Raw genomic sequence first — 13,819 nt, forward strand, 5'->3', positions numbered from 1 at the left:
ATGTGCAGTGCTCAGCGATTACATTCTCGGTAACGTTTCAAGCGAAAGAATTGGTCACTCACACATTTTTCTGTCTACTATCAAATAAATAAATAAATAAATAAATAAATAAATAAATAAATAAATAAATAAATAAATAAATAAACAGTGATTACGGCTACCAAAGAACGTTAAACATAAATCGTATAAATGTGCGAAAAAAAAGTCTGGCAACGTTCCCTTACGTATTTATTATCTGAACCGACTGTATGTATCCACTGTCTGCACGAAAATGCTGTCCGTTCACGCCCGCTGTCACGTGCCTGTTAACCAAGTCGACAGTTAAATGTTCGACATCGTTTCCTTGTCGCCATTGATACGACAATACAACCCAAAATAAATACAATATAAGAAAGAAGCAGATAGCACAAGAGGAAAAGCTCCTTAGAGTGTTCGCCTTTTTCACGAAGGAATATTTTCCTTCCACCAGCGTAGCCTACGAAGCGCTTTTCTTGTTAACACCCCTGCTATTTGCTGTACTTTTATCTGTCACCCCAGCATCGTTATCTGTCTATATCAGAAGAACACAGACAGGTGACCTGGCAGCATAATTTGACATCCCTTGCAACACATTCAATTTCTTTCAGGTAGTGGTTATCTATGTGGATGTGTGAACCAGGCTCCGCACGCCCGCATGTAATAGTTCCAAAATTTTATTCTCGTAATCCTTTTTTAAATGCATCAAAGTCATCTGAGTAAATCAGTGCGCAGAACTTAATTGCTCAGGGCCCGTACGCACAAAAGCATCTTACGCTAGAAATGTTCCTAAGAGAAAGTTTCAGCCAATACTGTAGTTGGACATGCTGTTAGTGATAGAGGCCAGCGAACTGCAAAGAACACTTCAAGAGAGAAGCTTTGTGAATTTGGCCCCACATTATGTTGATGTTGATTGTGCACAAAGTAGCAATAGGATCACATGAATAAAACTGTTGGAAGAAGCGCCTGTGTGTGTTTTGTGTGTCTTTTCGTTCGTGTCCGGTTCGAGATCTTTAAATCGTGCTTACGGATTACCAACGCACCCGAACAGCCACTCTGGTGAATATGAAACTTATGAAAGAAGTCTGGAGCATGCAGGATTGCTTCCGGATTGCGCATGCCGTTAGCGGGTCACCGCCTATGTTCCTTACAGACGGGCAGCAGTGAAACGGGTCCAGGGTCACCGGGGGACGAGCAGGGTGGGCCAATAGGTTCAGCGACGGTCGAACTGGCGTCTGACACGAGGCTGGCAGCGGAGCCGCACAGGGATGATCCGGCCAGCGTGGGCACCACGAAGTCGATCGGACGCTCTTGTCTGCAACGTCAAGGGAGAGGTGCCTGCATTGAATATGCTCAAGACCAACCGTCACCTGGAGCACCATGTACAGTGAATGAGCCATTACTTCTAATTAAATCCCCGTACTTAACCCAATTAAAAAAAGTCTGGAGTGTTTACAAGACTTTCTTGTCTATTCTCACATCACATTCCAACAGTTCAGGTCGGTAACTCAGAGATAGGCTGGCGCCTTTGACAGGCCAACAGTTGTGTTGTGATTATATAGGTCGGCAAACTCACTCATGTGTCGACTCACTCAGACTCAGATCGAGCCGTGAGTCTGAGTGAGTCTGGGAGAGTAATATTTTGGTGAGCCTGAGTCCGAATGAGTCAGGATCAGAAAACTTTTAGTGAGTCTGAGTACGAGTGAGTCCGGTAGAGAAAGTTTTGGTGAGTCTGAGTCCGAGTGAGCCCTTAGCGCAAAATATATTTCTTCAGTGAGTCTGAGTGAGCTCCACACCTCTTTGCCGACCTGTAGTTCTACTTCTATCTACGCAACTTCAGCATTACTATCAGCCTTATGTCGGCTCACGTTTACACTCCCACTGACTCGCACGTACGTCAAAGCACTAGCGTTCATACGCCAGCTCAATATTTACTAATCAGAGGCGTTACGTACGTAGAAGAGGGGGGGGGGGGGTGTAGGGTTGACCTCCCCCCGCAAACTCCTTGATAAAAGTATCTCGTGTTAGTCACTACTTTCAATAAAAATGTCCTTACTGAATTGCAACCACTGATAGCTCATATTTGAAGGTTCGAGATCAAAAGTCGCCAAGTAGAACACCAAATATGCGAGATATTGGCGTTAAGGAGCATTGACACCATGGTCAAAAGGCCAATTATACGCTAACGGACTCATGAGTCGACTCACTTAGACTCAGATATAGCAGTGAGTCTGAGTTTGAGTGAGGCCGAGTGAGTAATATTTTCGTGAGTTTGAGTCCGAGTGAGTCCGGCTGAGAAAAATTTCGAAAACTAGAAGCAGCGCGAAAAAAACGACGACAAAAATAGGAACACACACAACAGGACTAGCGCTGAGTCTGGCTTTTCGCATCATGAACCGACTCGCCCAAACCTACAAGTTGTTGCTAACACAGAAAAATTTCAGTGAGTCTGAGTCCGAGTGAGTCCAGTTGAGGAAAATTTTGGTGAGTCTGAGTGAGCTCTAAGGGCAAAATATATTTCATGAGTGAGTGTGAGTGAGCTCCACTTGCCGACCTATGGTTGTGAATAAGATAATTTAATGCCCAAATGCCTGAGAAAGATGCGGAAGCCGTTTTTCGCTGTTTTCACTTACCTGTGTAATAACGCAAGACCAAGGGAAGCACTTTATTTCAAGGAAGGCAGAGAAGTCGACCTGATTTATCGCGCTCTGTCTCTAGAAAAAAGGGGGACGGTGAGCAGTAACGTAAAGGTGTGATGAGTGAAGGGGGTGACACAGGAAGGGGATACTCAGGGGTGAGGGCAAGTTCACCATTTTGGTGCTTCTCGAGCCCGAAAATGTTATTCAGAAATGTACTCCGTACACGAAGCCACGGGGCTCCAGAGGTGGGCAGTGGTCACTAATGCAAATGTGACTTAATAAAAAGGCGCAGAGAGTCTGATCTGCGACTTCTCCTTCATGAACAGCACAGGCGCCAAGAAAATATAATGCGTTAAAGAGCTGCGATAAAAGGCTCCACTAGGGCAAGCACATAGACATTGCTTTTAGTGGTTCGAGTCTTGAGAACCGTAGCCAGCCGTAGCTAGTTGGGTGAGTCGATACAATTGCGCCAACACTTTGGTGTGCTAGTTCTTGTTTTTTTTTTCTGCAATGCAAGTAAAGGTACGTAGTCTGGTTTCCGCTGAGAATCTCGCGCATTGGGTCTAGCCAGATACACCAACATTTGCGCAACGATTCTTTTCTCATTATTTTCGTGTCCTTGCTTGCCAATATAGTGCCGGCGGTTATATTGGCCCTGCTACTCGGTTCTTGACGTAGAGAACCACTACTGCCCGTGGGTCTAGAGGGAATCAAAGGCCATTCTGTGGTTCTGTCGGTCAGCCCCGACGAATATTGGTCCTGTGCTCTCACTGACCTCGAATTCTTTTTAGGTGTAGTTACTGCCTTTGATACGCAGACACAGGCAATTGAAGGTCTGACTTCTCAGCCAGGACAAATCATGCTTGAAATACAACACAGCTGCGCACAGTTTCTGAACAACTATTCGAACAGTGCATATTTGTAAAGGACCGTATTAGCTGATGTGTATCCAGGAGCACTTTTTTAATTAGGAGCTATGCGTCCACTACGTACGCCCTCTTCTCTATATTGTTTCCAGCAGCTGCGAAGACCACCTCTTATACCGCAACAAAAGCTGGGAGAGGGTGCGCCCAAACCTTTCGCAATTGCAGTGTCAGACATCGAATGGGAACCGAGAAAGCATGCGTCGCGTGAAAAGGTCAAAGGCACCAGTGCTCCGAGATTTTGCTGCGTTAAAAAGGAACTAGAATGAAGTGTAAGCGTTCAGGGACTTATTTCACATCATACGGTCAACCCTTTTGCACTTACGCGTACTGGAATCAACACTTTACATTCTCCAGGTACTAAAAATAAATTGTGATCATTATTAGGTGTGCACAAATACTCGTGCGTGATTTCAATATACCGTTTGCGTAAAGCTCGATACTCACAGGAAACGGTGCTGGCTGAATTTCACTGCGAGTTTCATACTAAATGCTCATATCTTTTAATCGAACTTAGTGCTGTATAGAGGTGTTCTGTAGTGCGGGAAAAGAAGTTGCAACGCAATGTCTTCGTGTTCGCTGTCGTAACTTCACGTGCGAACACGCAGTTGTATTAATCGACCGAACCAAAACACTTGCTATATATATGGCAGGCTGGCCGGGTTTAAACCATAGATTCACTTTATTTATATTTTATAAGAGAACTGTGGCGGTATGATGTCATATTTCTCTTACTGGACCACGAAGCAGCTTTTTCTAAATTAATCAAGGCGAAGAGCATTCCCATGTTAAGAATCTTTTAAACTCGATAATTTGCTATCATGGAAAAATTTAATGCGAATAGGCAGTTATAAGGGGCAAGACATTTTACGAAGAAGAACATGACATTCTGTGACCTATGCGGATGCCTTTCTGCTGGGTATGCAATGCTGGGTGGTACTTCACCTCGTGACACACCACGTGGTGAAGTACCACCGATCATTGCCGCTTTACCACATTTGAAAAATTAACATCTTACTTATAAGAAGTCATTGAAATCCGCCAACGCAGCCAATTGTATACATAGAAACTGATGGCTTTGTAAATATAGTGTGTCGCATAAAAATTTGGACAATCATAATGCACGTAGTTTTCCTTCGCGAAAGCTCTTTGACATAGGTCGGTGTCGCTTTACGTAATAATACGTCTAGCGTTAGGATTTGCTAGAATTTGCTGTTACGAATAATTATAACGTAAGAAAATTTGTGAATGTGGGCCCTGAGAGCGTACTCACAAAAGGGGCTCTTAAGCAAGAATCAGCGAGAAGCAAGAACGAATTCCGCCAAATCTTGATGCTGGGCATACCATTAGAGAATGCCGACGAATGGACAAGCAGCCCTTATACAAACGAAAAGCTTTGAGAATTAGACCATCCTTTTCATCTATTTCTCTCTCTTGAGAATTAGACCACTGTTCGCCTTACTATGCTCCATTCTTACGCCGTGAGCAAGGCTTGGAAAACTCAACCATTTATCACAAGTAGACTGGGATGAAGCAAAAACAAACCGTAAAGGCACAACGCACTGCCTTGGTACTGACTTTTTCTTGCTTATTAACTCGAGCAAGAATAAAGATGCCTCTGCCCACATGCACGTTGCCGAGATGTTCTTGGAAGCAACCTGAAAATGGACGCTGTCCCGCAAGCGCGGCCCTTACGCTATGCAGCCGCCATAGAAGTTCGGCTCGTTGGTGCCACGGCGCAGACTGCGTCGGGACGTGGGTGAGGGCGTGCGGTCGTTTGGACCGGCCACCGAAATGGACACCCTGGGCGAGCGGCTGCAGTCCAGGCGCTCGTAGGCGCCCTGGTCGGTGGCTGGCTGGTCGTCCGTCTTGCGCCGGCGACGCTGCAACAGGCAGGCCACGCTCAGCGCCAGCAGCAGGCAGGCGGCAGCCGCGGCCAGGGCACCCGGCAGCGCCGCGCTCTGCAGGAGACCGCCAGCAGGGCCTGCGGGGGGTCCACACCACGCGGGTTAAGGCTGCGAGTTTGTATGGCACTCCGCGTTCGAACGCGACCGGAGCAGCGGACGCGATCACTGCATCGAGGCAGCTAAAGCAGAAATCGCCAAGTGCCCCGAGAAGATCAATCGTGATAGAGACAATACAACGATCATAGGGCCCATTCCCAAATCGATTTCTTATCCACATTCTCGAGATCTTCCCGCCTGGCGTCGCCGTCAAGATCGACCGGGTGGTGTTGTGGAGAATACGAGTATATTGGAATGGAGCGCAATGGAATCAGTGTTTTATACTGACGCACGATGAAATTCGGGCGCTGATAGACAAATGCGGAAATAGCTACAAGACATATGTATCACATAGTTGTTCAATTATTATGCAGTACCGTTTCCGTAGTTAGTTATCTCTCCAATTACAAAGCACGTTTTCACAAAAGCAATGATACCTTTTGTACAACATGCAACAAAGAAAGAGCAGTTGCGTGTCAGGCAGGAACTGCTTTTGCACTGCCCCCAGAATAGGAGGCATTGCAAGATTTCAGCAGCTCATCCGGTTTTGCACTGCCTCCGTGGTCGTCCCACCTTTGACTAAGTGACGATGTCATGTTATGACGTCACGTGGTGACGCTATGATGACGTCACAGTGGCGTCACGATGACGTCACAAATTTCGGCGGTCGGTATCGTCGTGACGACGTCATATGGTGACGTCATTACGTGATGATTTTTTGCACCACTCGTGTTGACGCCGCCGACGGCCAATTTTCGCGTTTGATGAGGCATATCTAAGGCTTTCGCCTTTAAAAAAGGATTTTTTACATTTAGGTTTTACGAGCCAAAGTCACGACCTACTTACGAGGCTAGTCGGAGACTGCGGATTTATTTTGACAACATGGGGTTTCCTTAACGTATACATGTAACGCTAAATAAAACAGCGTTTAATATTATTATCATTATTATTGCTATTAGTGTTTTTGTATTTCGCCCACATCGACATGCGGCCGTCACAGTCGGTACGCTGGACACAGAAGTTGAATTGAATCGAAAGATCCTCACAAGAGTCGGACATTGGTGTGTTGAAGAAAGAAAAAAAAAACGAATGAATTCTTAGGTACTGAGGAATAATACTCACTATACGTTTGACTTGACCAAAAAAAAGACGCCTGAACTGAATTATTATTATTATTATTATTATTATTATTATTATTATTATTATTATTATTATTATTATTATTATTATTATTATTATTATTATTATTATTATCATTATCATTATTATCATTATTATTATTATAACCAGCTCAAGGAAAGAACAAGCGCTCTAGCAGTTGACCTGTCTTTGAAATGAGCAATATTCAAGAATCAAGAAAAGCGAGCTGAACAAATTTTTGCGCGTAGGACGTTGCGCAGTGCAATAGCTTTGTCTACTGTGTCTTCAGCTATACTGCTATTGCGCGGAACGCGGGAGGCACAACCCAGACAAAGCACATCAAGCCCCGACCTGACACGTGAACAACTGCATAACGTAAGGTTTCAGAAAACAGTCTCTCGTCACCTGATTAGTAACACAGATCTGCAGAAACGGATGGCAAGACGAAGCACAAAGATCCCGATCTAAGCATTAGCCAACATAAGCGTCTCCAAGACATTCTCGGAAGAAAAATAAACACAGACGGTGGTATTTTGTCACTGATCTGTTACGCCTCCAGATTGTCTCCGAACGCTTCCTTTTGTGGACTTAGCACGGTTTCACTCGAGCAGATGAGGATGGACGTGATGCAATTTAGCTACACTCGGTCGCCGCCTTCAAGATGGACATAAAGACCCCAGGGGCCGCTGAAGAGACAGTTCTTCCTACTCCGCTTTCGTGCGGGCCGTTTACACAGCTAGACTCTAAGCGGATCAAATGGTTGGCAAATCAAGAGACAGGAGAGCGGATAGCGCAGTTGTACGGAGACTTGTTTTTTAAGGCAGAGGATAATAGGGACAATCACCGCTATAGAAAGAAACGTAACGTACTCTAGCATTAATACCGAGATAATGAGCATACATTGGACAAGGTTTGAAGATTGCTCCTAAAGGATGTATTTTGCCTTGTTTTGCAAAAGGGCGCAAGTATACACTTACCTGAGAAATGTATGCCTCGTGGTGGATATACTAGCAGTTATAATAGGGCATGACGTGCCATGGCGAGAACTTTATTATTGTCCAGAGAAACTACCGCCCGAGGGCAAAGCCCCCAGGCTAAGTTGGTGGCTCCGCCGACGTAGGCACCGGTAGGCCAAAGGCTTTCCCGGTGGCGTGAGCTCTCCGGACGACCAGGAGTTGAGGGCGCTTTCCTATTTAGACTATACAAAGTTTTTAAATATCGCTCGTTGAAGATTGCAAAGTTCTAGCCCTGGAGCTAGATTATTCGAAGCGGCGGGCATTGCTTGCAGCGAACAATATTTAACAAAACGTCACTACGTAAGTTTTTAAACCGATTACTTGTTCGCACACATCAAAATTTACCAAGTGCAGAAGGTGAGTTCACAGGCGTACCACCCCACTGGAAACGAATTGTCGAGATGACACATTAGAGATATGCGTCGTCAATCTTGTGCCACAAATGCGTCCTTCCACATCTGTTCTTCAACAAAACGCCGTCGTGTTACGCTAACACAGTGGAATTCGCCTCACGCTCCAGGAACTAACATCCGGCAACTGAAAATAAGCGCGTATATACAACTTCAATTCAACAGCTGCAATTCGCTAATACCTATACGTAAAGGAAATCTCGAGTTTTCATTTATTCAATATTAGAGTTAATGCAGTAAATATCCAGTAATTCCCGGCTACGTGCCCCGATTGGGATGATGTAACTTTTTTTTTCTCTCGTTAATGACGGTTACATTTCACACCGTTTAGCAGATTCAGGCATACACTTCCCCTTTTCTTTGATCAGATGCCAGCAAATCATGAGGACTAATAATGTAAGAGAAGGCGGCTGACCAACGGGAACCTACATTTAAGCGCAAAAACCTTGAAGCTTAACAAAATACAAATCTCGCTGTTCCCGCGACAATTACGATTGATTAAGGTTAAGCCGATTTGCAGGCTTCAGCGCCAGCTGTGGAGACAATGGTCTTTCGGACAAATAGAGAGACAGCGCCGCGTTATTGCTTTGTCAGCAATAGTCTTCGCTTTGGAAAACAGAAGAGCGGCTTGGCGTGTGGAAGCAGCTGAACTTTTCAGCCATCGGGGTTCGGGTAACCGTGAGGGAAGGCAAGAGAAAGCTGGCTTACAAACGAATCCCGACCTGAAACTGAATCCTGAGAGCCGAGCCAACAATAAGGTCTGGCCAGTGCACACGGGTTTCGCCCACACGTTTATTTCCATTTAAACAAAGCTGACAGCAAAGCCTAGCGCCTGAACGTCTCCACAGTTGTTTTTTTTTAAATCTAAGTTTGTGCTCAGGCACCGTGTTCCCAGAGCTCTGGTTTCACTCTGTCTTAATGGGGGTTTAAGCAATTCGATAGCGTTCCGGACCAAACGATAATACCCTTCTCGGATTCCGGAACTGTTCCAAGACAAAACACTGAAGGCCGCTTTCTGTATAAACAAAGCAACGCAAGTGCAGCCGATCTTGGCTGTGCGACGGGAAGGTCTCGAGCTCTGGCCAGTATAATGCTTGTTTACAGCAACGCCCTAAAATATCGCAACATTTTTAACGGCATCTCATTGGACGCCGCGTAACTTCCGTACAAAAGTGACTCGAGGCGGTCGCGCGGCGCCTTCTTCACGTAACAACAAAATATTTCAGGTGTAAAAAAGTATCGCTCACACTATACACCCACACGTTCCGCCTGCTGAAAGGATATTCAGAAATTCATCGTTTTTTTTTTTTTTTTTGGGGGGGGGGGGGTATCAGTCGATGGACACATCAAGGATGAAAAGGTGCGCTTCGTGGCCGCTCTGAAGAGCTCTCCTTCTGCCTTTATCAGGCTTCGCCACGGTGCAAGATACAGACTTACTTGGGCACGGGGGGGACGGCGTTTAATTATCCCGCGCGTCCCCTAATCTCGCGGTTCCCAAACCCGGATAAACCGCGAGAAATACCACAGCTGGTTTCCTGCGAGCGACTCACCGTCCACGGAAACTATAGGTTTACTTCCGCCAATTTTTGTGACGTTGATAAAAACCCGTTCATTAGCGGTCAAGCGCTGGAAAGGCCTAACAATAGCGGAGTTCCGAAAGGCCGGAGGATCGTTGCTTCTGCACCGCGCAAGACAACGCGGTATAATCTTTCGTTACTATCTTTAGAAGCCAATAATCTTGCGATTCCTTTTAACAAAATTAAGGGATAAACTCGCGAAGTGTTTGATTGGCAAACGATCTTCGCATCTGGCTCGCGTTTTCGCCAATAATATGTGCACCGTCACGATGGACTGGTGCTTTATCTTACGAATAATTCTAGCTTTAGAGGATGTTTTTTGTCAATAGAAGCACATGTGTTTGATATAATGTAGTGTGCGGCGCAGCGCTCTCGATGTTGAGAGGTTAATTATGGTACAAGAAGGCTTTTGTTTTTGAGCAAAAATTGTTATCGGTCATGTTTTCACGTCATTTGTGGTACTAATAAGGCTAACAGAGCGCAGTTTAGGAAATATGTGACCGTTCGATAACATCCTACACGCGAACGTCCTGCGCTATTCCCAGGGTGTGTAAGTGTTGATTAGACAGGTCTGTTTAACACCCTCAAAGGAAGCTTTGTTTCGAAGGCTGTTTTATAAATACATGGAAGCAGAGAAATTATTTTTCTCGGCAGCCCATAATCTATATATTTGCGTGAGATTTCTTGCAGTTAGAGTACAAGACCACATCTGGTGAGTCGTAGCAAGCGGACTTTTTATTTTTTTACTCAATGTTGTAGTAAAAATTGTCCGAAACATCAAAATTAAAAATAAACGCAGCTTTCAAGCTTGCAGTTGTATAACGGAGTAATCAAAGACGATATCGCAATTCTCACAATTTTCTCAAACCGCACCACCTGATGACAGATCTACATCAGCCAAAATTAAAGTGTTTTACTCTCCTCTGAAATATACGACCCGTTTGTGACTGAGAATTTCGCAAAGTCATTGCAGTAAAAACTTACGTAAAATGTAAATACATCAAATGTATCCGTTTTGTATTTCCTAGCGAAGGCATTTACAGAGGTGGTACAACGCTTTTTGGGGCACTATAGTTGCGGATTTGTGAACAACTCGCTCCTATTTTTTCTTAAAGTCCATAATTTCCGACAATTTTTAGAAATACTTCAGGCCTTCAGTTAAAATTCTTTTTAGTATAAAATAGGCTATCCAGAGGGACCAGGAAAGGGCGGAGCGTCACGGCGTTCTTTCCACGTGGGCGCAGCCAGCGGTTACAGCGACTTCCCATTAGGGGGACAGCAACTCCTCAGGATCCAATAAAGTTCGTTGTCTGTCGGTTGCTCTCAAGTGCAGCGCAGTTTATGTAGATCGATTAAGCTGTTTTTGATTTATAATATATTGCTTCTGCGTTTTGCCTGAGGCGACATCGCACTATGGACCAGCGGTCCTTCGCAGCACGGTCAACCAGCGCCAACTCGTCGCCCGAGCCCGGCGGGCGGTCCAGGCCAGAGGGTTCCTGGAATAACGGACCCTCCCACCTTGACTAAACCGCCTTTCTTCAACAAACGTTTTCTCTCTCTCTCTCTCTCTATCTCGTGGGGTGTCCCTCATTTGCCAGTGGATGCCTTCACACATAGGTATTGCTGGGAATGATGAGACTGATCACCTGGCTTCAAGTTGTGCCCACAACGAGTGTGACTGCCAAGAAATTTCATCCATGTTTGACAACGCTCGTCTGGTGATCTGCCGACACCTCCTAAAGAAGCACCCCGACCAGCGTGTCGCAAGCGGATCGTTCCCTCCCCATGTTCGTGGCCGTGGATTGTCTAGTTGTGACAGAGCCCTCTTGTATAGGCTAAAAGTTGGCTCTGTGTTAGTGCGCGAAGTATTATATTGTGCAAGACGTGTGGACAGTCCGCTATCTACGTGTCTTGTGGTTCCTGTGAGACACTTGAACACCTAATTTGAGGGAGTCCCGCATTCGTTATGCAGCGGGCACTGCTCATCAAGGAATATGGAGGAGGAGGAGGAGGAGGAGGAGGAGGAGAAAAACGGAAGGACAGGGAGGTTAGCCAGTTCTCAGACCGGATGGCTACCCTGTGCTGGGGAAAGGGGAAGGGGGAGTGAAAGATGATAGAAAAGAGATGTTACAAAAAAAAAAAAAACATGGCTGATCCCTCTGTCATAGGAATCGGTATAACACGAAAGTGAAACGTGTCTTCACAGACGTAGTTGAGCGTTTGTTGTGCATTCTTTCGCCCCAAGCGCGAAGGAATGAATGCTACAGCATCAAATTGTATTGTTGCGCGAAGAACGGCAAGCCGCTCGAAATTTGCAATGCGCTGCTCAAGCAGAAAGGACGCGCGGAACGAACATACACAGGATGAGCGCGAACTGTCACAGTTGTAACTTATTTCTGTGTGAGCAGCGCGCTCCTTTCCCAAAAGCGGCCGCTGCAGTGAGCGAGGTGACCTTCGTGCTCTTAGCGGAAACTTGCAGGCAGAGCGCAAGACGTACAAACCACTGAGATCACGAGATAAGCGCCTGCACAAGCGACCACACCCTGTCGAGGCGCGCGCTAATCCGCGTGGGGGACGACTTTTTAAGCGCGTTCTTCGAGCCCTTCGCGCCATCTCGCTAATGATAACGAAAACACGCTGTACCGCCGATCTCTGAGTACCGCCACCGGCAAATGGTGTACATAAATAGCTCGCCGTTAGCATAGCAGAGAGCATGCCGTCTGTGGCGGAGTCGTTTCGCGCTGCGCGCTGGCGATCGAGAGGTCGTAAGTTCCACTCCCGGTGACGGAACTCTTTCTTATACTTTTTTCTTTGCCATATGTTAGTCTTTATATTTTACAACGTCATATCCGTGACGGAAATACGTCAGTGGAGCCGTGGTAGACCCCGGCATAAAACCCTTTCGTGTTAAAAAGAAAAAAAAGGACAATAATACGATAAATGACACTGCTTAAAGTCTGTCTATGAGACTAGTTGTGCGCACAAAAACAACGCTTTCAAAGCTTTCCGTGCCGAGGACGGTTTCAGCCAGTGTCCTAAGATATTTTCCTCCGACAGTGCACGATTGTCAAGGCTATCGACCTATTGGATTTAAGTGCACGACCCGTGATGTTCCCGGCAGGACGCGCTGCTTGGTATGACGAGGCCCAACGAGCCCTGCTAACTTTAATAAACAAAAGCGATTAGGCCTTGCGTACTTTGCCTGTACCTTGCCCTATACACCTGTACTTTGCCCTATACAGGGGCGTAGTCGCCCGAGCGCGCGCTTATGTCGTGATGAAGGCGGTTTGTTCGTCTTGTGCTTTCACCGGAAAACTTGCGTTGAAGTTAGAGTGCACGAATGTCACTTCGTTCGCTGCGCCAGCCGCGTTTGCGAAAGGAGCGCGCTGCTCAGACACAAAGGAGTAACAACTGTGATAGCTGTTAGTTTACTCTCGTACTGTGTATACCTGCGCGTTCGTTTCGTGCGTCCTTCTTTGTGTTTGAGCAGCGCGCTTTAAGTGTCAATCTGTGAACGTTGTTAGTTCGGGCTCGTCCTGTGTGTGTTCTTTTCGTGCATCCTTTGTGATTGAGCAACGCACTGCACGTTTCAAGCTGCTTGCCGCTCTTCGCGTGACATTCCAATTTGACGCTATCGCATTCATTGCTTCGCCCTTGCGGCAAAACTGACTTTTTTGTGTATCCAAAGGAAATAACATAATAGTTTGCATGTATTTGAAAAGGTGACATTGCAGTTGCCACCTAGCAAAAGTTCATTCATAATAGGAAGCTTTCGCGCCAAACAAACCCTGAAAAAAATTTCAATGAAATACTTCGTATTTCGGAGAGAAAGTTAAACTCTAGATGTGGCCAATGGCAGCAGAGCTTTTATGTAACGCCTGAAATACTTCGAATGACAGAAAGCTGAGCTAGTTGGTAAGGATTCATGATAAAAGACTGCAAGCGTGCGAACACGGACACAAGGGCAAAGTCAGTCGGCGTTTCTGCTGTCCTGACTTCACTCTTGTGTCCGTGTTGTTTGCATGCCTACCCCCTTTTATCATGAATACAAGTAGCACGTTTGATAAAATGCCTAAAATTGGTACGTTTAAAAAAA

At 45.8% G+C, this 13,819-nt stretch overlaps 1 protein-coding gene across 1 annotated transcript in view; it reads right to left on the bottom strand.

The window, feature by feature from the left end:
• The window catches only part of LOC119406149 (synaptotagmin-15), a 323,761-nt gene that overhangs the window by 143,676 nt on the left and 166,266 nt on the right, over nucleotides 1-13,819 (bottom strand). Inside the window, exons 2-3 of the mRNA XM_037672960.2 lie at nucleotides 5,273-5,561; nucleotides 1,167-1,330 (exon numbers count right to left, since the gene is read on the bottom strand). Coding sequence (XP_037528888.1) covers nucleotides 1,167-1,330; nucleotides 5,273-5,561 — 453 coding nt within the window. The remainder of the gene's footprint in view (nucleotides 1-1,166; nucleotides 1,331-5,272; nucleotides 5,562-13,819) is intronic.

This window comes from Rhipicephalus sanguineus, chromosome 1, assembly GCF_013339695.2.
Source record: "Rhipicephalus sanguineus isolate Rsan-2018 chromosome 1, BIME_Rsan_1.4, whole genome shotgun sequence".
NCBI classification, from domain to species: Eukaryota; Metazoa; Arthropoda; class Arachnida; order Ixodida; family Ixodidae; genus Rhipicephalus; species Rhipicephalus sanguineus.